The sequence below is a fragment of the Gavia stellata genome, chromosome 1 (genome assembly GCF_030936135.1).
Source record: "Gavia stellata isolate bGavSte3 chromosome 1, bGavSte3.hap2, whole genome shotgun sequence".
NCBI lineage: Eukaryota > Metazoa > Chordata > Aves > Gaviiformes > Gaviidae > Gavia > Gavia stellata.
Genome location: NC_082594.1, coordinates 19,175,583 through 19,196,799, shown reverse-complemented (window position 1 = coordinate 19,196,799; position 21,217 = coordinate 19,175,583). Strand labels below are relative to the sequence as shown.

Below are 21,217 nucleotides of genomic sequence, written 5' to 3'. Positions count from 1 at the left end.
GGTACCCAGTGCCGTGGAGGCCTGGCTGGATCCGGCAATAGCTCTTTTCCACTGCAACACTGAACCTACGTTTCCTTCACAGCTACAGACACCCGAGCCGGCTCCATAACAACCAGCTCCACCCGAAAGCCGTAGCTGAGCTGGGCTCACATGCACGGCTGCTTTAACGTGCTGCACGGTTCCCACTCCAAAATTTAATTCTTACTAGTGCTGTGCTGTGGGGATTTACCACCTGGGGTCAGCACCAGCTGAGAGAATTTCAGACCATACCCTGTCTAGCCCAGGCATGCTCTGAAGAGCCAGGAATGGGAAGGTGGAAGCTCTGCTGTACCTAAGCGGACGTAAAAAAGGTTCTACCAAGTCTGTCCCAAACCCTTTTTATTCTTTCTGATCTCTAGCAGATGCAAGACACGTACCCTACTGCCTGTTCAGGGAAGAAGGCATTGTGATGCGGAAGGGGTTAGGAACAAGGGGGATTACGCTGGCCAGAATGAGGTAACACTGCTCATGGAAGCACATGGGCAGTTAGATGATGCTCTAAATAACCCTTCTGCTCAAGGGAGCTTCCAGGACCATGGAGGGGGACCCCAGAGATACTCCTCTGTGCACAATGGAGCCATGGCTTTAGATGAAGAGTTTGCCCCTGTTGCAAATGCTGAATCACTGCTGGCCAGAAATTACTTTTAACAAGACCTTTTTGAATTTGGACTGGTTCACATAAAAAAACCAAAAGCATTTAACAGGTGACCAGGTTAGAAAGTAAATCTCAGGATTGTTTTTAATGCTTGTTGGTTTATGTATGGACTGCACTCCTTGCTCTCCTGGCAGCATAACAGGGAAAGAGCGAGCACCAAGGCACTACAGCCCCCAGCAGAGTGCGGATCTACACAGCCCACCCCCCATGATGCAGGAAAGCCCCATTCCCCTTTCACATCTTTTCAGATCATTTGAGGAGAAATCATTGAGTTATCTACAGAAGCTGCAGCCCCTTTCCAACATTTTCTACTATCTGATACCTCAGTGACTCAGCTTGAGTGTCTCCTCTCCAAGACTTACTTCTCCTTTTTCCTCTCAAGGAATGAGGATTTTTTTAGTCTACCTATCTTTGTATACCACATTGTCCTCTGCAAGGACAAAACAAAGTCAGGTTGTAGGAAACCTTCTCCACACCCAGAGCAGTGAGTGGGGGAAGCACTGCCACTTTCACTGCAGCTTTTTTGGATGTGGCCTTTTTAATTTGCCTCCAAGGGGGATGTGAACTAAGCTTGGACATACCTGCCTTAAAAGAAGTTTTTGTGATCAAAAAGTAACAAACTGCCTGGAGAACGTGCCTCTTCCTCTCCTCAGCAACAGCTTGCAGTCCAAATGATGGACACTTCCCCTGACAGAATAAGATGTAGCAACAGTGGAGCACGAGGCACCCCCTTCCTTCCCCGTCAGACATCATACCAAACACTAACAAGTACAGCACTGACAAAGTCAATGCTGATTTTCTCCTCACTTTTGAGGAGAGAGAGGCAGAAGAGACCCACTGACTCCATGTTTTGACAGAGAAAGTAAATGCCTTTAGAAAATAGGTTATCTGTAATCTTTCTTCAGACAAGAAAGTAAATAAATATATATTTAACTAGCTTTGATGTTTTAATTGTGTGTCATTGCACAACAATTCATATTTACACTTGAGTGTGCATCATTAACTGTTAAGTTCCACTTTACACCCAGAAATACATTCAATGACATGGAGAAAGAGGGAAGGAAAATCAATACAAACAAGGTGTGTCAGAAAGTGGTATAAAATAAGATTTATTTGCAAACCATTTTGACACTAAGGAAACAAGTATCTCCAAGCTGTGCATTTTGGGGATTACATGTCAGTTCCTTTGCCTTCTGAGATTTCCATTTGCATGCAACATGGGATACCTCTAGAATTTAAGATGAACTTTAAAGTGTCCTTTTTTGCCTTGCTGTGCTAAAGAATTCCTTCCACAGGCACACTATAGGCGAGTTGAAGTCTTTGTAATGAGAAGCTGTCACAGGAAATGCACAATGAAACAACCTTGGCTTAGAAAGAAAACTGTCACATGAGAGCTGTTTCACGTTTGTTTAACACAGTGTTAAGCGCTTCAAGATTCCCACACTGAGAAGTGCCTGGTGCTGTAAGTAAAAAGAACCAACCCAAAGCAAACAAAGAAAACCCCAAAACCCAACCACCAACACCTACCCTCAAACCCCACAGCTACACTGAAACCTGGGATTTCTTTTCTGTGTAAGAATGCACAGTACTTCTGGTTATGACCTGAGTTCCCTCTCTTGGAAGCTGAAGAACTGTGTCTCATGTAAGAAAAGTTCAAGATTTAATAATAATTACTGTACATAAATGAACTCAGGACAAAGTCAATACAAAGTGAGAACTGATTTACCTTAGCGCCTGATTGTGGGAAGGTAACCTCTAAATTACAGTTAGAGCCACAGCAGTTGAAGAGAAAGACAGCACTATCTTCAGAACATTTCTTCACTTTATTTTCACCTTTTGCCCCAACCTCGCTCTCTCTGTCTTCCAAAAAGCCAGAAAATTTCAACTCTGAAGTCATATTTTGAATTAGATGAAATAGGAAGTGTATTCTGAAAACCCTATATGATAAAGTTCTGAGCAGACCACATTAAGCATATCTTGTTTTAGGGGAAAGTCCAACGGGAACACCAGGAAACAAAGTAATAGATCCTCAGAGAAGAAATTAAAGAATCTTAACTAGATCCATTTTCAGTACAGTTCTAGAAAATATTTCTTTTTATAACAAAGAGGGACTTTTTTCACTTTATGAAGCTCAAAATAATCCTAATATTTGACATTGGAAAAATATTTTTTCCTCTCTCCCATAAATATAATAATGCAAGAAAAGACATCTAGATGTCATTGCCACTAGTTCAAATAAGGCATTAATGAATGCATTAGATCATTCAAATGTAAATAAACATGTTATATATGTATAAATATGCCCCAAAATGACCTTATAAGGGGAATAACTATTATATTAGTGACAATCATTTCATCTAAGTATTTGCTATTCTCTCCAATTTTTGTTGCTTAAAGAGTCTTTAGAGACATTATTTTATTTTGGTCTACTTTAGAAAGACTAAAACAAGATCCAACTGAAAGCTCTTCATCATCAGTCCACATGCTACCCCACCATGGGAGTCTCCCTACCTCTTCTGGAGAACCTAGTCCATCTTTATGGAATGAATATACTTGGTCATTTCACATCAACCATCACAGAAATGATCTTGAGAGCAAGGCTCAGAATCTAGGAATCTCTTCAAGCTGAATGCCCTAGCTAGTATCAGACTGCCTCGTGAACAAGCTCAAAACCAAAAAAGTAAGGGATAAAGATTTCAGAACAAGTCTTATGTTGACAAACATTGCCCTCTTCAATCCCAACTCAGACATCTTCAGAGAACAGCAAGAATTTACATTTACCTCCAGTGGTTAAGCCCTCCCATTAGACAGCTCCAAGGCTTTACTCTAAGCCATGTGTATCACCGTATTTGTGGTGTAGTCAAACATAAATACAGTTGAGGTTTACTGACTTCTGATTTGGGCAAGAGATGCACTGCAGCAATTAAGCTGCAGGTGCAAACATTCTGTATCAGACCCTACATTTCATGGTTTTATCAGTATTTCTGCAAGACAAAATTTGCCACTTCTCATTAAGATTCCAAAGTTTGGAAAACACCTACCCTGAAAATCCACTATTTACTGAGGAAGTATCGTATTTACTGAGAACATGAATTAGCTCTGAGCATACCATCTTTAATGACAACACTTCAAAAAGACCCCATGCAGTTTTACAAGTTTTGTTCTCTTACATAACCAGGTCTGAAACCTAGAAATGCCCAGAGGTTTTTAGAAGTGATCCAGTTTTCAAACATCATTAAAGGTTTTGGCAGAATAATGTTATATGAAGTCTGTAATACACTTGCTAACATTTATAATCCAATGATCAGTTATAAGAAGTATTATTGCATTTTAAGCGTAAAAATATAGGAGGTTCTATAAAGAAAATTAAAATAGCATTAATCTAATATTGATAGTCATATAAAATAACTCACAATTATGTAAGTTTCCATATTTAATTACACATTTAAAAATAAGTTATAAAAATAATTAAGCTTCTTTAAAACTCCTAAGATACTTTCTTTTAGGAGTTTTTACTCATATCTACTGATTGTCTAGCATCAGCAACAGCTTCTGGTACTCGAACAGTCATATCATCCATTGATTTCTTCAAGCAGATTTGGCAGCCTAAACGTGATCTGTAGGGAAATACAACATTGTCATTAGTTCTAGCCAATCATATACCTAACAGTATTTACCCCTTTATGCCTCCAACATTCAGCCATCCCAAACACATTAAGATCTAGAAACAGCTACCCTTGTGCATGGTCTTAATCAAGACCAGTAGTGAATTGCATGCATCAATGCAAAGATATGAGTGGCAGTAATCACAATTTACATGAAGTAACAGAGTTCAGTACATTGGAAAGTTGTACACCAAGTACTTCCTACTTGCGACACAACGTATAAGGGTGGCTCTTCCATTTTCAAGGGTCCATTAACAGTTCAGTCAAGTGCAGGGCATGACACTCGATCTCCCGAAGGAGATTTGGCATCTCTGAAGACATGAAGGCAATCAATCTGAATGAAAGCCTCAGAAAAAGCATAGCCTAACTTATCCAGGGCCTGAAGACAGCCCAATGTTTTCAAACTGAACAACTCAAGATTGGGTCATCAAGCCAGAAAGGTAAGAGTGAAAAGACAAGAAACATATGGAGAAGGATAAAATACCCATGGCACCTGAGGAGATGCAATCCTTCATTTTTTACCTATCATTCAGCATGAAAAAATCTTGTATGTGAGCAATTAAAATCAAATTATTTAATACCACCATGAAATTCTGCAGACACCACAAGCCACTTTTATTGCTGGGATATCTTTAATTTAATGTGCATGCCATGATACTTAAGTATAGAATACTTAACATCAGCAAGGATGGGCAATGTTCTGTAGTACCAGCTGAATAATTCAATCAGCATAGGAATGTAGGCAGAGGTATTAAAAAAATGGTACTACATTAATATCTGTACAGAAGTCTTTCAAGCATGTAGTGATCAACTGTTGTTAAAGCTCCCAATTTGGTACTATACCTGAAAGTAATATTTCTATGTAAGTGACTGTATACACCAACTTCAAATTATTGGAAAGTATGTATAAATACATACATTACCAGAAGACTTCATCTCATGAATATGCATCTGTAAGAATAGCTTTAGAAATGAAATCTATTAGAGAGATGTGATTTCTGATATTTATACGTAGCATCGCCTGTAAGGCTTAATTTGACTGAAGCATCTGTTTTTCACTAAAGACCAATGCTAATTGCCTAGGTACTCTGCAGTGTGGCAAGAGATTCACTTCCCGTGAAATAACGCTGCCCTTTATTTTAAGCCTGCTACACAGCAGTACAAAAAACCTAGGCAGCACTAAATAACACTGTGAGAAACAAACTACCTTCTCCTATTCAAATTCTTCCACAGCATTTTCAGTTTTGTAGATACTTAGCCAGATTCCCTCACCCCTTAAAGCTGAAGAAGCTTGGACCCCAAAAAAGTTGATTTAGCCAATTCCTGCATAAAAGCCATTCCACCTTTAACCACTTCTATAGACCTTCCCTTTATTTCCTCTCATTTACTATAAAACAGAAAGTCACAGTTGCACAAGTATAAATATATGGTGAATCCCCATTTGTCATATAATGGTATTTTCTGGTTTTCTACCTGTTCCTACTAGTATCACCAATGTTCCATTTACCTTTTTGAGGGTTTTTTTGTTTTGGTTTTTTGGTTTTGTTTTTTTTTATTTTAACACACTAAACCTTAAGCTGACATTCCTGGAAAGACACTAGCTAGCTGACAGCCTGTTTCAAGTATGCAACGTTACCACTGTTCTGCTCACCTCTCCATCTACATTTATCTGCACCTTTTAACACCAAATTTAATTTCCTATCACTCAACAGCACAAGATCCTTGCGCATGCCTTCGTTGACAGTTTTCGATTTTACCACACTGCACAACACACCACTATACACAAACCTTATTCTTCATTCTCTTTTTGCAAGTTTTTCCACAGATATGCTCCCTACATAAAACCCAGCAACAATCACTTTTAGAACACACTGCTCATCACATACTCTTACCAGACAGCCAAATACTTGTACCTTGCTAAAAGACTTTTTTTTAACCAAATACTTATCCTTTACAGGGCCTTTGCTCTTATGCCATTGCAACTCAGACCTTAGTAAAGGATTTCTGGACCTAAGTAAACTACATGAACTGTAAGATCTTTCTTCATGCTCAGTGACTCATTTGAAGAACTCCTGTATCTGTTACTTCCCTCTACAAAAGCTCTGTTGAATTCTCTCCCTACCATTATTTAGCAGAAACTATAAAAAACCAACAGCCCATACACACAATTAACGTGTCCAGTATGGAATCGGACTCACTGTTCCGATGATCTCATTTTAAAAGTTGGGTTGCTACCTGCCATTCCTTTGACATGGAAGCAGTTTTAAACCAACTAATTAAGCCTTACAGACAGTAGTTCAGAAATGTCATATTGAATTCCTGCGGAACTGCTGGGTGAATGCTACTAGTCATTACCATTTGTTACTACTCATTTTACTTATTTGCTGTAATACTACTTCTATGGATACATCAGTTTGAGACAGATACTCCAGGAAACCCTCTGCAAAGAAACCTTTCAGTGCATGGACATCCTGTAACATCTCTAGAGACAAAAATGCAAAAGAAACTTTGCTTTTATGTTATCTTTTTATATTTTAAGTGCACCTTCTACATCACCTATTGGCTCTTCACGCGAAGAAGTTTCCTGCTTCTGATGTTAGAAAGAAAAATATTTTTCTACTTTTTAGCAAGCTATTTCTCAGCTGATTTTTTCTTTAGTATTATTTTTAAACATTTACATTTGCCAGGGTTTGTGTCCCCCCATCTTACTACTTTTAATAATAGCTGCTATTCTGCAGTTATTCAAAACAGCTTTGTTTTAACCTTTCTAAGTAGACCCTCATTTTAAAAAACCATTAACCTTCAGGGCAGCTTCTAGCTGAAACTTTCCCAATCCAGAGAGTCACTGACAAGAAAAAGCTTTATCCTTACGTGCTGGTTTTGGCTGGGGTAGAGTTAATTTTCTTCACAGTAGTTAGTACGGGGCTATGTTTTGGATTTGTGCTGGAAACAGTGTTGATTGATACACAGGGATGTTTTAGTTACTGCTGAGCAGTGCTTTACACAGAGTCAAGGCCTTTTCTGCTTCTCACACCACTCCACCAGCAAGTAGGATGGAGATGCACACTAAGTTGGGAGGGGATACAGCTGGGATAGCTGACCCCAACTGACCAAAAGGACATGCCATACCATATGACATCATGCTCAGCCATAAAAAGCTGGGGGAAGAAGGAAGGTGGGGCATGCAGAGTTATGGCATTTGTCTTCCCAGATAACCGTTATGCGTGATGGAGCCCTGCTTTCCTGGAGATGGCTGAACACCTGCCTGCCAATGGGAAGTAGTGAACGAATTCCTTGTTTTGCTTTGCTTGTGTTTGCAGCTTTTGCTTTACTTGTTAAACTGTCTTTGTCTCAACCCGTGAGTTTTCTCACTTTTACCCTTCTGATTTTCTCCCCCATCCCACCACGGGCAGGGTGAGTGAGCAGCTGTGTGGTGCTTAGTTGCCAGCTGGGGTTAAACCAGAACACCTTATACTTATGACAGCGCGTAGTAGTGCATCTCCATTATACAAGCTTATATCAGCACAGAAGACCAGGTAATTGGTTTGGCCCAGAACCTAAAAACTTGTAGGAGAATTATGGTAGATGGTAAGAATGAACTAAATTCACACTTAGTAGGCTTATGGGGTTTTTTTTTTTCCTCAAGATTGCAAATGGGTTTTGGGAGACAGGAAAAAGGATAAAACAAAAGAAGCTGAAACAAGTTTCTCATATGCTTGACTTCTTTGCCTTTACAACTTCCCAGAAAAGTTAAGACTTGGCTGAAGTGAGAAAAAGTGTGCCCTCATGTAGAAACAATTAGTACAGAACTCCCATTACTAGCTTAAGGGGATAAACGAGTCAATTCGGAGTACTCCTTTGCAGAGGCATAAAAACCCCTATGCTATACAGGCCAGGTATAAAGTCCTCTGACATAATTGGAAAGATTCTCAAAAACTTCAACAAGCAGTTCCATTGAAGCATGAAGGAAAGGGCTTATGAAACCTTGTAAGACATAGCTGCCTATTGTTCATGTGCATACGTTCTATGATACAAGCTATGTGTACACCAGCAAGTAGTGCAGCCCATGAAGAATGGGTCTGTGATGAGGATGTGAAACCCTGATTACAAAGCATGTGATGGTGGGAGAGATGTAGAACAGAGGATTACTTTAGACTACCACTGGTCTAATCCTATGCACTGAAATACCAATTAGCAGTTAGAGCACACTTTGGGATTAGTTTCACCCAAAGGGACTCTGGCTTGTGTGCTCTAAGAGCACTCTGACATGAATCAAAGCATGGCAGGTGGGGACACTCCATGTGGGACACTGTTTATCCTAGAGAAGGCTTGGGACAGGGATCTTATCAATGTACATAAATACCAGAGCAGTTGTGGAGTCTCCATCCTTGGAGATATTCAAAAGCCATCTGGACATGGTCCTGTGCAACGGCTCTAGGTGGCCCTGCTTGAGCAGGCAGTTGGACCAGATGACCTCAAGAGGTCCCTTCCAACCTCAACCCTTCTGTGATTCTGTGAAAAGAAGATCTGACCAAGACTAAAATACTAATGTAAACACATTCATAAAATTCATTAACTAGCTAAGACTAATGGAGACAGAAAACAGAAGGGAAGGGAAACAAGAACAAGAAAATTCACACACATGACAGCACTGGCAAAGTTTTTGTTGAAAGAACTGGGTTTTTGGGTCATACTTCAGTATCTGACACTTCTGCATCAGACACCTCTGATAAGCTAAGTACTGGCAAGTGCCACTCTTCAGTTTACAAAAACACTACTGACATTTTTTTAATATTAATTCAGATAAACAATATTTAAACATGGCACTCCCATTTGTGTAACAGAGTCCAGATATTCATTAAAAGCTGATTAAGGCATTCTAAGAATACTGGACTGCCCCATCTGCAAACCCTTATTTCCATTCTTTGATGTAGTGAAGGTGTTATGTTGCCTTACGTTTCTGTGAGGCCATATGCCAGGTCCAGCATGTCCATCTCTTCATCAGTAATTGCATCTAGTTTCTCAAATATGTGGTCTTCAAAGATTAAATGACAAGTTGAACAGGCTAGCGTTCCTTCGCATGCACCTAAAAAAACCCAAGATAACAGAAAATTCAAGTTGCGAATTACAGCAGAATTTCAGAAGAAATCCTTTATATGTGTTTGTCTCATACAAGAAGCATCTCTGTTGATTAGTAAAATTAATGTTTCATACATTACCACATGCATATATCTACTCTGCATTCAACTGTCAATAGTATTTCTACAGTTCCCACAACATTAAGATTTACTTGAATGCTGTAGTTAGTTAAAATACTTCACTAATTCCCTTTCTACTATTCGAAGAGAGAGAAGTCTTCTACTAAAAGAATGCAAAAGCAGACAACACTTTCAATCAACACTACTTAATTTATTCCCAAGGTTGACCCTTCTATCCCTTTCTTTCCCACAGTTTTCAGAGAGTTTCCTCAAGAAGTTCAACAGAAGACACCTGCTATACAAAAAATTCCTCAAAAGTACAGGAAGGAGGGATTTTATACCTGGCATTTCTTCTCACTTAACAGAAAACTAATTCCCAGCAGCAAAGGTAGTCAGGCTAGAGAGAGATCGTTTTCTCTGTGTTCGAGGCCTACATGTACCACTAGACAATCCAGCCTGAGCCAAGGATCTAGTCATAGGGTTGAACAGAACCAACATCAACTACATCTACCTGCTAGAACAATGAGGTCATCACAGGACAGTAAAAGCTTGAACACCAACAAATTTGTCTCTGCCACTGTATAGGGCTGGCACCAAGTTCTCCACTTTGTTGAAAAAAGAAACATGTGACTTCAAGAGGAGAAAGCTGAACTCTTCATACTTGTGTGGAGATTGGAGTTGGGGCACACAAACCCCCACCTCTGATTTAAATTTATAAAAGAGAAGCAGGTAAGACATTAGCCAAGTTTAACTTATTTACTCATTTCCAAGGAAAGCAGAACCAAGAGTATTGTGACCACATCACCTTTGTACTCATGTGGAAACAAAGGGAAGCAAGGCTGCATGTATAACCACAGCTATGAAAAGAAACAGTGGGATTCATCAGACCACAAGAACCATACAGAAAGCACTGTGCTGTTACATGTAGTAATGGTATAAACAGCATATATTCAAAGTGAGCACGACACTGTACTAACAGACGATTTTAAAAATGTATCACGTCTTCAGGTACATACAAATGCACATGACAAAGTAGAGCTTAAAGTGACAAATAATGTAAAATTTGTCGTATCAGCACTTTAAGTGTTTTAACGTTGGGTGAGGTGAGAAGAGAAGGGGGGGGGGGGGGAAGAAAAGAGAAAGAACACCGACCAGTCTATTTGACCAGTGGAAGGTCTTTCTGCAACTGTGAAGCTAGCAGTAGCAAACAAATTGAGTACAGCTGAATCATTCAACAGTTTTGTAAGTCTTTACACAAAGGTATTTTTATTATTATTACTGCACATGGGATGCCCCCTAGTGATAGAAGTAGATAGGCAAGATTCACATTTCACATTCCTTCATTTTTTCTGAACACAGAACATACATTTTTACATTGTTTATACTGCATTATTTCTCTGCCCTAGTATGATGTTTCATTATCAAATGATTATTGAAATGGGACTAGCACATGTTATAATTAAAGATTGTTACAGTATCTCCAATTTTTAATTTGGCTTCTGTTTATTGACAGCATTGTCTTTTTTTCCCCACTTTACCACAATGCTTTAACATGGCTGATACTTACACAAACTGAGATAATATTTACTGTAGAATACAAGCAGACTAGCCATAAGCCTATATGACACATTTAATAACTGACACAGAGCTAGTTATCCCAACACATTACAGATTAAGAGACAATTCTTCCCCAAATGTATGCAACTCTAGACGTAAGAGTTGCCGTCTCAGTCTGAGATTTGAAGTCTTATCACAGATTTTATTACTAGCAGTGAAATTTATTTGCACTTACATAAAGCATAACTCAGACTTCAAACTGTGCTACAGTAGCCTACTTGGGTTTTTTTCTGACCATGCCATGCTATGCATTCACTCTTGCAAATTGTACTTCCGTTCCCTGCTTTAGTTTGTACTATTAATTCTTAAGCTCATGTTCATGTAAATACCTGTCCTAAGGTATTTAATTGCCATTACCAAACACCACTGCTTTGTATGAGCAGAATCCTACAACTCCAATAGAACTAACTATGGAAAGTATAAAAGTTTGACAGAATAGAGAGGTGTTATAACTTGCTCCTATTTTGATTTTAAACAGAACTTGTACCGAGTTAGAATTTCATTAGGGCACTGGTCTCCTTTATACCAGTCCTTTAATAAGAATTAAACTTTTTGCTCTTCCCTGCTACCTGACATGGATTTGGTTGTTTCATTCACTTAGCACTCAAGTACTACAGCAATTTGTGCTACAAAAAGCCTGATAATAAACTGAGACACTATGGCAACACTGAAGTAACCAGACACTGTTAGAAATACACCAGTTTTGTGTTGCTCCCAGAACCTTTTAGCTCAGAAGAGCTTTAACACTCAATCAAGGCTCACCCCAAATATTTTTTTTTTTTTTTTAGAACTTGACCAAAAATATTCTACACACCTGCAGGAAAAAAATTGTGAGAAAATCCACATATAGTAGAGCTAGGTTTTATACATAAATAAATCAATAAATATTCATTTACAGTTGGACTTGATGATCTTAAGGGTCTTTTCCAACCTAAATGATTCTATGATTCTATAAAAATTTATGAATAAACTGGTAATGGAATATAATTTCTGATACAGTATTCAGTGAATCTACTTACCAAAACCATCTATGTCTAGATTATTATCAACAACAACATCCAGCAGTGAATCCCCAGGTTTTCCTTTGGCTGTTAGTTTGTCACCATCACGATTTATGAAATGAACAGTTATTTTATCTTCTGAGCTGAAAAAGAAAAGTATATAATGGAATTAAAGAAAGAATTCCAGAATTTAGATCTTTAAATTGATTGAATACTACCAAACCAGTAGCCACTATCAACTTTAAGAGCACAGAAACCTAAGTTATTGGCTTTTAAAAGCTGTAACAGGTATGGGCATTTACTGCTGTACATTGAACAAAGGCCACAAAAAATACGAAAAAAACCAATCCGGTTTGTGTTTTGTCACTAGAAGCTATATAGGAACCTGATGTTTTGCCTTTCACTGAAGAGAGTGAGTGCCATTTTATTTCAGGCACAATATTTTCATTTTTACCAAATAAAAGTACTTATTTTAAATACTTCTCTTCACTGCTTTCTGTGGAGTCTTCCTTTGGATTTATAAAGTTTTAATTGCTCTCATTGTCATTTAGGACCAATTCAAAAATTTTCCCATTTCTGCTTAGTTTAAGGCAATTTACTTTATTAGTTCCAGTATTTAATTATGTTCTCCTCCCAAGAATGAAAACACTCTAAAAGCATTCTGCTTTTTTCAAGCACAGATTGTCTTAGGATTTTACTTTGTACATATTAATTCCAGTGAAGTTCAGAGTTTTGACGCTGGCTTCAAAGAAGGAAGGTTTTGTATTTTCCTGCTTTGCTTTTCAGACAATTATACTTATTTAAGAAAAACTTCTCTTGCAGTCTGCATAAAAATTTCTTACGACTAATGCTTTTAATATGAACAAAATAGCTTTTTGGTGTTCCATATTGTGTGATTTCACATGCAAATCAAAGGAAAGCTGCTAAAATACTAACAACTCACACAACTGGAGTGCTCCACTGGATGGCTAAAACTCTTCAGAAGGGACAGGCAAGGAAGGAGAGGCGGTGGGGTAGCCCTGTATGTCAAGCAGTGTTTTGACTGTCTAGAGGTTAACAATGGTGACAATAGGGTTGAGTGTCTGTTGGTAAGAATCAGGGGGAAGGCCAACAGCACAGTTATCATGATGGGAGTCTGTTATAGACCACCCAACCAGGATAAGGAGACAGACAAAATATTCTATAAGCAGCTGGGAGAAGTTTCACAGTCCATAGCCCTTGTTCTCACGGGGGACTTCAACTTACCAGATGTCTGCTGGAAATAAAATACAACTGAGAGAAAAAAGCCCAGGAGGTTCCTGGAGTGTGTGGAAGATAACTTCCTGGCACAGCTGGTGAGTGAGCCAACTAGGAAAGGCACCCCACTGGACCTGTTGTTTGTTAACAGAGAAGGACTTGTAGGGGATGCGACTGTGGGAGGCCGTCTTGGGCACAATGATCATGAAATGATAGATTTTTCAATTCTCAGAGAATTAAGGAGGGGGGTCAGCAGAACTGCTACCTTGGACTTCCAGAGGGCTGACTTTTGCCTATTTAGGAGCCTGGCAGACAGAGTCTCCCTTGGGAGACAGTCCTGAAGGGCAAAGGAGTCCAGGAAGGCTGGACACTCTTCAAGAAGGAAGCCTTAAAGGCGCAGGAGCAGGCTGTCCCCATGTGCCGGAAGACGAGCCAGTGGGGAAAAAAGACCATCCTGGCTGAAGAGAGACCTTTAGGTGGAATTCAGGAAAAGGAACAGAGTTTATGACCTCTGGAAGAAGGGGAAGGCAAGGAGGACTACAAGGATGTTGTGCAGGAAGAAAATTAGAAGGGCCAAAGCCCAACTAGAACTTAACCTGGCACTGGCCATAAAAGACAACAAAAGATGTTTCTATAAATGCATTAGCAACAAAAGGAGGGCTAAGGAGAATCTTCATCCTTTACTGGATGCCGGGGGAAACATAGTGACAAAGGATGAGGAAAAGGCTGAGGTACGTAATGCCTTCTTTGCCTCAGTCTTTAACAGTAAGGCCAGTTTTCTCTGGGTACCCAGCCCCCTGAGCTGGAAGATAGGGATGGGGAGCAGAACAAAGGCCCCACAATCCAAAGGGAAACGGTTAGTGACCTGCTACACCACTTAGACACACACAAGTCTATGGGACCGGATGGGATCCACCCAAGGGTGCTGAGGGAGCTGGCGGAAGTGCTCACCAAGCCACTTTCCATCATCTACCAGCAGTCCTGGCTGACCAGGGAGGTCCCAGTGGAGTGGAGTTTAGCAAATGTGATGCCCATCTTCAAGAAGGGCCGGAAGGAGGATCCAGGGAACTACAGGCCTGTCAGCATGACCTCGGTGCTGGGGAAGATTATGGAGCAGATCATCTTGAGTGCCATCACACAGCACATACAGAACAAACAGGCGATCAGGCCCAGTCAGCGTGGGTTTATGAAAGGCAGGTCCTGCTTGACTAACCTGATCTCCTTCTATGAGAAGATGACCTACTTAGTGGATGAGGGAAAGGCTGTGGATATAGTCTACCTAGACTTTAGCAAAGCCTTTGACAACATTTCCCACAGCATTCTCCTGGAGAAACTGGATGCTCACAGCTTGGACAGGTGCACTCTTCACTGGGTAAAAAACTGGCTGGATGGCCAGGCCCAAAGGGTTGTGGTGAATGGAGTTAAATCCAGTTGGCGGCCGGTCACAAGTGGTGTTCCCCAGGGCTCAATACTGGGGCCAGTCTTGTTTTAATGTATTTATCGATGATCTGGATGAGGGGATTGAGCACACCCTCAGTAAGTTTGCAGATGACACCAAGTTGGGTGGGTGTGTTGATCTGCTTGAGGGCAGGAAAGCTCTTCAGAGGGATCTGGACATGCTGGATCCACGGGCCAAGGCCAGCTGTATGAGGTTCAACAAGACCAAGTGCCGGGTCCTGCACTTCAGTCACAACAACCCCATGCAACGCTACAGGCTTGGGGAAGAGTGGCTGGAAAGATGCCCAGTGGAAAAGGACCTGGGGGCATTGATCAACAGCCAGCTGAATACGAGGCAGCAGTGTGCCCAGGTGGCCAAGAAGGCCAACTGCATCCTGGCCTGTATCAGAAACAGTGTGGCCAGCAGGAGTAGGGAGGTGATCGTGCCCCTGTACTCGGCACTGGTGAGGCCGCACCTCGAATCCTGTGTTCAGTTTTGGGCCTCTCACTACAGGAAGGACATTGAGGTGCTGGAGTGTGTCCAGAGAAGGGCAACAAAGCTGGTGAGGGGTCTGGAGCACAAGTCTTTTGAGGAGTGGTTGAGGGAACTGGGGATGTTTAGCCTGGAGAATGAGGCTCAGGGGAGACCTTATTGCTCTCTATAACTACCTGGAAGTGACAAGTGATAGGGCAAGATGAAATGGCCACAAGCTGTGCCAGGGGAAGTTTAGATTGTATAATAGGAAAAACTTCTTCACCGAAAGGCTTGTCAGACATTGGAACAGGCTGCCCAGGGAGGTGGTGGAGTCACCATCCCTGGAGGTTTTTAAAAGATGTGTGGATGAGGTGCTTAGGGACATGGTTTAGTGGTGGACTTAGCAGGGTTAGGTTTACAGTTGGTCTTGATGATCTTGAAGGTCTTTTCCAACACATTGAATTCTGTGATTCTATAACTAAAATACAGCTTGTTTGTTTTTAAACTATTTTCTTTCCTATAAAAAGTGAGTAAAACAAGAAAAACTTGTTGGATGGACAAGCAATGAAACCTGCTAAGAGATGAGTGATATAAATAAACTAACTGAAAGCTAATGCAAAAAATCTATGTTTCAATGCAAAATCCACATTTAAGAACAGCATGCTTAGTATTACCTTTAATCTCTTTAGTAATTTGGTCTTTGAGTGATCTATCATATGGAAAGCATACAAGCTTGAAAAATCAAGTCACTCCCTTGAAAACTCTAGCCTGCAGAGCCAAATATTAAAGCAAAAATTTGAAAGTGGCCATACTGAAACATCAGTAAACTGCTTATTTTTGGAACTGGCTGTAAAAGAAAATGTGTTTTTAGCAATCTGAGCTTTGTTGTTTTTCAAAACAAGCTAGATGTTTGTTGCTGTAGACTTAATGTACTTGCCACAACCGTAAGCTCAGTCAGCAGCAATACGCGCCGTGATTCATTATGATGTTGTGTTCAATTCTTGTCATACCATCCATTCCCTGGAAGGCAGCCACAACCTACTATTAACTATAAATTCATACCAAAATTATAATCAGTACTGAAAGATTGACCATGCTGACCTGCAGAACGCAACTGAAGAAAGCACTATAATAAAATTCAGAGATCTTAAAGATCTTTATCTGCACAAAATGCAATTAGTGTTGCACAGTCACCTGTGATATCAAAGGACCACCTCCAGCAAACTGTTCTGTGGGGGTTTAAGTTACCACTCTGCTCTTTTTGCTCCTCTGCTATGTTAACACCTCCCACAGAACAACCAAGGAAACAAGCACCCACTTCTTAGATATACTAGTGAAAAATTCACCACCTTCACTGGAAGTTTAAGACTGATGGGTTTAGATTGCATCTGGAAAGGTATAGATTCACATTCTGACAGCCAAAGTAAGCCACGGACAGTGTATTTTTAAACTGCTTCAAAAAGCCCTCCCAGAGCTCACCAAAACATACTCATTTACTGAAATATTTCTGTAACAGGATAAACACAACGCTGACAGGAGACCCTATGCAAGATGTACTTGCATTTATGGGCATCCTCTGCCCAAGGTATAGACATGGCAAGTACTAAATATTTGTTCGATATCCAAAACATACCCTCTCCTCTGTTATAGGATGAGGTAATCACAGGTAACTTGGACCAAACAGCAAGATGTCTGGCCATCCACTACATCACTGGAACCTTTGGAAAAGACAAGTCATCTTCCTCCCAGTTTTCAAAACACACCTGAAAACTGTCTTCACCTGTGATTACACTTTAACCTGGCACAAGAAGAATGGTCCTGGCCCCCCTCCTTTGTTCCTTCTACCTCCAGCACTCACACTGTCATGCAGTAAACTGGGTCTGGAAACAAAACTGGCTGAAACCCAACCTTCGCAGGTCAATGGCCATATGGATGTCAGAACTGGTACACATTTGGATCTGCCTGTTATATGAAATTTACATCAGTTTAAAACAATTGTGTTACTGAAACTTTATGATGCAATAACACAATCTAAGCTTCATGAACAGCTTAAGCTGATCTCTTTCTAATATAAAATAGTGGGTTTGGGTGATCCCCACTCCAAATTGCCCTGCCATCATCCACACACCAGTATTACAGCAAGTCAACTCATTTTGCTGATCTGGCTGAAAACCAACCATAGAAACAAAGTAGTCTCAGCTGAACCAGCAAGCAAAACTGACAAAAGCATCACTACCCACAACAAAAATGAGGAAACAGGAGTTGGATCCCCTTTTCGGTACTAAATCTTACACTAGCTTCAGCCACCTGTGGAACTGCACCGTGGCTGTACATGCCTAACTGGTGCGGCATGCAGCAAGGGGACAAACCAAAGTACCACCACTAAGTCACTGATTTTTGTTAAAGATCGCTACAGTAATTGACAGGAACTAATCCACCCTGGTTGATTATTACAAATAAATAAATTTTAGTTAAGTTAGAGATAGCCTTCTTAAGTCTTTCAGTAGGATCTGTTTTTCTGCTATTGACTTCTTTACCACTCTTCACATAGCCAAAATGTTTAATTTAAAAAAAAAAAAATCACTGAGGCTTTATTGTGCATGAGCCTGAGTGATGAAAATACTTTCAGAACAGCATGTATGTAATAATCAGACTAGTCAGACATTCAAAACACACACTGTGCTGATCTTTTCAATGACGGGGAGATACGATTAAAAAATTAAAGTCACACCTGCATGAAACAATGTTTAGGCTTTATAAATTTCAAGTAACATGGCTTTTGTCTACCCAGACATTGCTTGCGTAAAAACCCCACAAACACCACCATACTGTGAACTAGTCACAGGCAATTAACATGAAACATGTGCCAGGTCTATGCAAGTATAAATAGCCTCAGGACCATCAGGAAGGACAAAACATATTTTGTAATCTGCATAAAGCTTAACTATCTCAATTCATGCTCAGATGAACCCTTTTCACCAGATCTAAAATACAATTAATTTCTTCATATGGTTGCCACAGTACTATCAGCTTTGTTATCAAGCTTCCCCAGGATACCCTAAATCAAGCATACTGCAAATGCACAGAAGAGCACCAGAGAACTGTAAATGCTCTTCATTGTCCCTCCCATGCAAAAAAGAGTAACTACAGCAAGAATCCTGACAGCTACCTCTTCCCCCTTAAAAGTAGTATCCAGCTATTACTTCCACTTCTTACATTCCTCCAAACAAAACAAAGATAACAACAGTAGCCTGGTGTTGCACATGACAAGACCAACTCTATTATTCCCAGATCTTTTATTAAATGGTAAATCTAACAGCCCTACCTAATTGCCTGAAGAGTTTCATGAATTAAACTATTACACAGGCCTCAATTGAAATATGGCAGTTAAGTCTAAACTAATCTTTAAAACATGTAGTAATTATATTGTGCCCCAAAAATACTGTACAGCTATTTAAACCGGTATAAAAGAATTTGAGATAACTACTGTTCACCATGAAATGCAAAGGGAGAATAACAGATAAAAATGGAGCAAGAGAAAGAATGCAATGGAAATGAAAATATGATGCCTGATACTTCACTGAAACCCTTGGGAACTTCTACTCACAAGAATCACCTCAGCTGATGATTTATATAGATAGGTCTTCATCCTCTAGACAGAAATACAGCTAATTTTACATGTACAAACAATAATGTATCTTTTTTACCAGAGTAACACTGACTATATAACGTTCAGGAACTGGGTCTCAAATAATATGATATCCAGAAATAGTAGGACTCCACGTAAGTGGAGAGAACACTAATATATGAAAGAAACAAGGATTTTCTTTTGCTCCCAACTCACTCAACCAGGTTACAACAGAGTATATAAACAATACATTTGAAATACTTGCTTGCATGAGCTTTTTTGCCAGTATGCTTGCGCAATAAATGTGAATAAATTCCAATCTGTATTCAGTCTGTTTGTGAAAGACCTGGGAGATTACAGGTCTTACGTTACTATTAGGCAAGGAAATGTTTTCCCTTTCTAGTATACTTTTTCCTCCCATTTTTACACTGTTAAATAACTTTAAATACCTTTTAAAAATTTGACAACTTTACAAAAACCATTTTTGAATGAAAAACTGCTAATCAGGGATCTCAAAATAACTGATGGTCAGGGCACTCACTCAGTGGAGACTTATTAAGACACTCAGCAGGGTCACTCAAAGAAGAGATCTAAATTAGCAACCTACCTATATCATATGGGAGTCCTAGACTAGAAAGTTCATTTGTCTCTCCATATTAAAAGTATCTGCTGGAACAAAGTAATAGAACACCTACAGGAGAGTTTAAGAGCAAACTATTGAAACAGCTTTGATGGTGAGGGCACTACCCAACCCTCTGGAAACAGGCTAGGCTATACCACTGATGTTGGACAGCTGATCATGGGTCCTTTTCAGAGTGAAAGAAACTTCTCTAGCAAACAAGTAAGGCTTTTAAAACTTCTGCATCTTAAATACTGAGAGTTAACTGTACGCTCTGACCTATCTCTGAATATACAAGCTAAAAGCCAGAAGGCCATGCATAAACAGTCTTTGACTAACACATACTAAGTTGCAAATCTATAGTTGTGGGCAGTGGACTATTAAATGTCTACAGATGTAATGCATTTTGAAACACCTCCTTATACGTAACTGGTGAGGAAAGGAGGAGTTCTGCACACTTAGATGCACGAGTGCTCTTCAGTAAAGAAAAACGACACTAAAGGGAGAAGAGATCTTCAGTATTGACCTCTCTCTGATGTGCTGTACTTTTGCCACAAGCCTTGCCAAACTTTCACGAAAAAAAAAAAAAAAAGCAAGCACTGCCCTGCATGAAAAAGCAACATAGGTAAAGTCACGACCTTTTAGAAACTAGTCTGAACATTAGGAACCCTAGTTTAGCGTTCCATAACGTTACAAGCTCTGTCAACAGGGTTCCAGATCACATAGGCGCTGTGGCTTAACCGCGCCGCAGGGTCGGTGCGGTGCCTAACCCAGGCCGGCCCACGGGCACCTCCAGCTAACAGTCCCCGGCACAGCCTCGCGGGACACCGCTCGCCCCACCCGCCGAGGGCGCTCAGCCGACAGCCCGGGGGGAGGCGGGTGGCAGGTCCCCCCGCAGAGCACCTCAGTGCCATCGCCACGGCAGCCGCAGGCGGGACGGCGAAAGCCAGGGCGAAGCGCGGCCGTGAGGGGGCCGAGGAGGAGGCCGGGACCTGCCCCGAGCGGGCCGGGACAGCGGCAGGGCCGGGACAGCGGCAGGGCCGGGACAGCGGCAGGGCCGGGACAGCGGGCCCCGGCGCGGCGAGCGACCGGCCTAAGGTCACGCAGCGCCATCCCGGCCCGGCCGCCCCGTGCCACAGGTGGCTGTTGGCCCCGGGTGCCCTCAGCGCCGAGGCCCAGACAGCGGCCCGGAAAGGCACGGCACTGCTGCGGCGGGAAGGACTCACGGCTCCGACCCTCCTACCTGAGCACCGTCCGGGCAGAGAGGCTGAACTGCCGGGCTGCCCGCACAGCAGCGGCGGCGCTGCCGCAGCCCGGCCTCGTCCCGGCTGCCGGCGAGGCGGAGAAGAGCCAGCGGCGGGAGGAAGCGGCGGCAGCCCGGAGGAGCCGGGCCGGCCCCGGGGCAGCCATGGCGACGGCAGGACGGGAGCGCGGGGCCTCCGCGCCGGCACCGGAGGAGGGGCGGGGGCAAAGTCCCACCGCTTACGCTTCTGGTACAAGCTGCGGCGATTCCCACAGCCGCCTACGTAACGCACTTCCCGCCCCCTTTTGACGGCGGTGAGAGGTGACCGCGCGACGGGAAGGGCGGGGTTACGCAAAGTGCGCAGAGATGCACGGTAAGGGGCCGGGCCTTACGGAAAAGGCGCA

The 21,217-nt window shown here is 41.4% G+C and overlaps 1 protein-coding gene across 1 annotated transcript; it reads right to left on the bottom strand.

The window, feature by feature from the left end:
* Positions 1 to 1,792: 1,792 nt before the first annotated feature.
* Positions 1,793 to 20,980, bottom strand: FDX1 (ferredoxin 1). The gene is made up of 4 exons (XM_059818202.1): positions 20,814 to 20,980; positions 12,194 to 12,318; positions 9,316 to 9,445; positions 1,793 to 4,311 (listed from the first exon to the last, which is right to left on the bottom strand). The coding sequence occupies exons 1-4, from the start codon at positions 20,978 to 20,980 to the stop codon at positions 4,197 to 4,199; spliced, it is 537 nt and encodes a 178-aa protein (XP_059674185.1). The 3' UTR covers positions 1,793 to 4,196.
* Between the last annotated feature and the right edge of the window lie 237 nt (positions 20,981 to 21,217).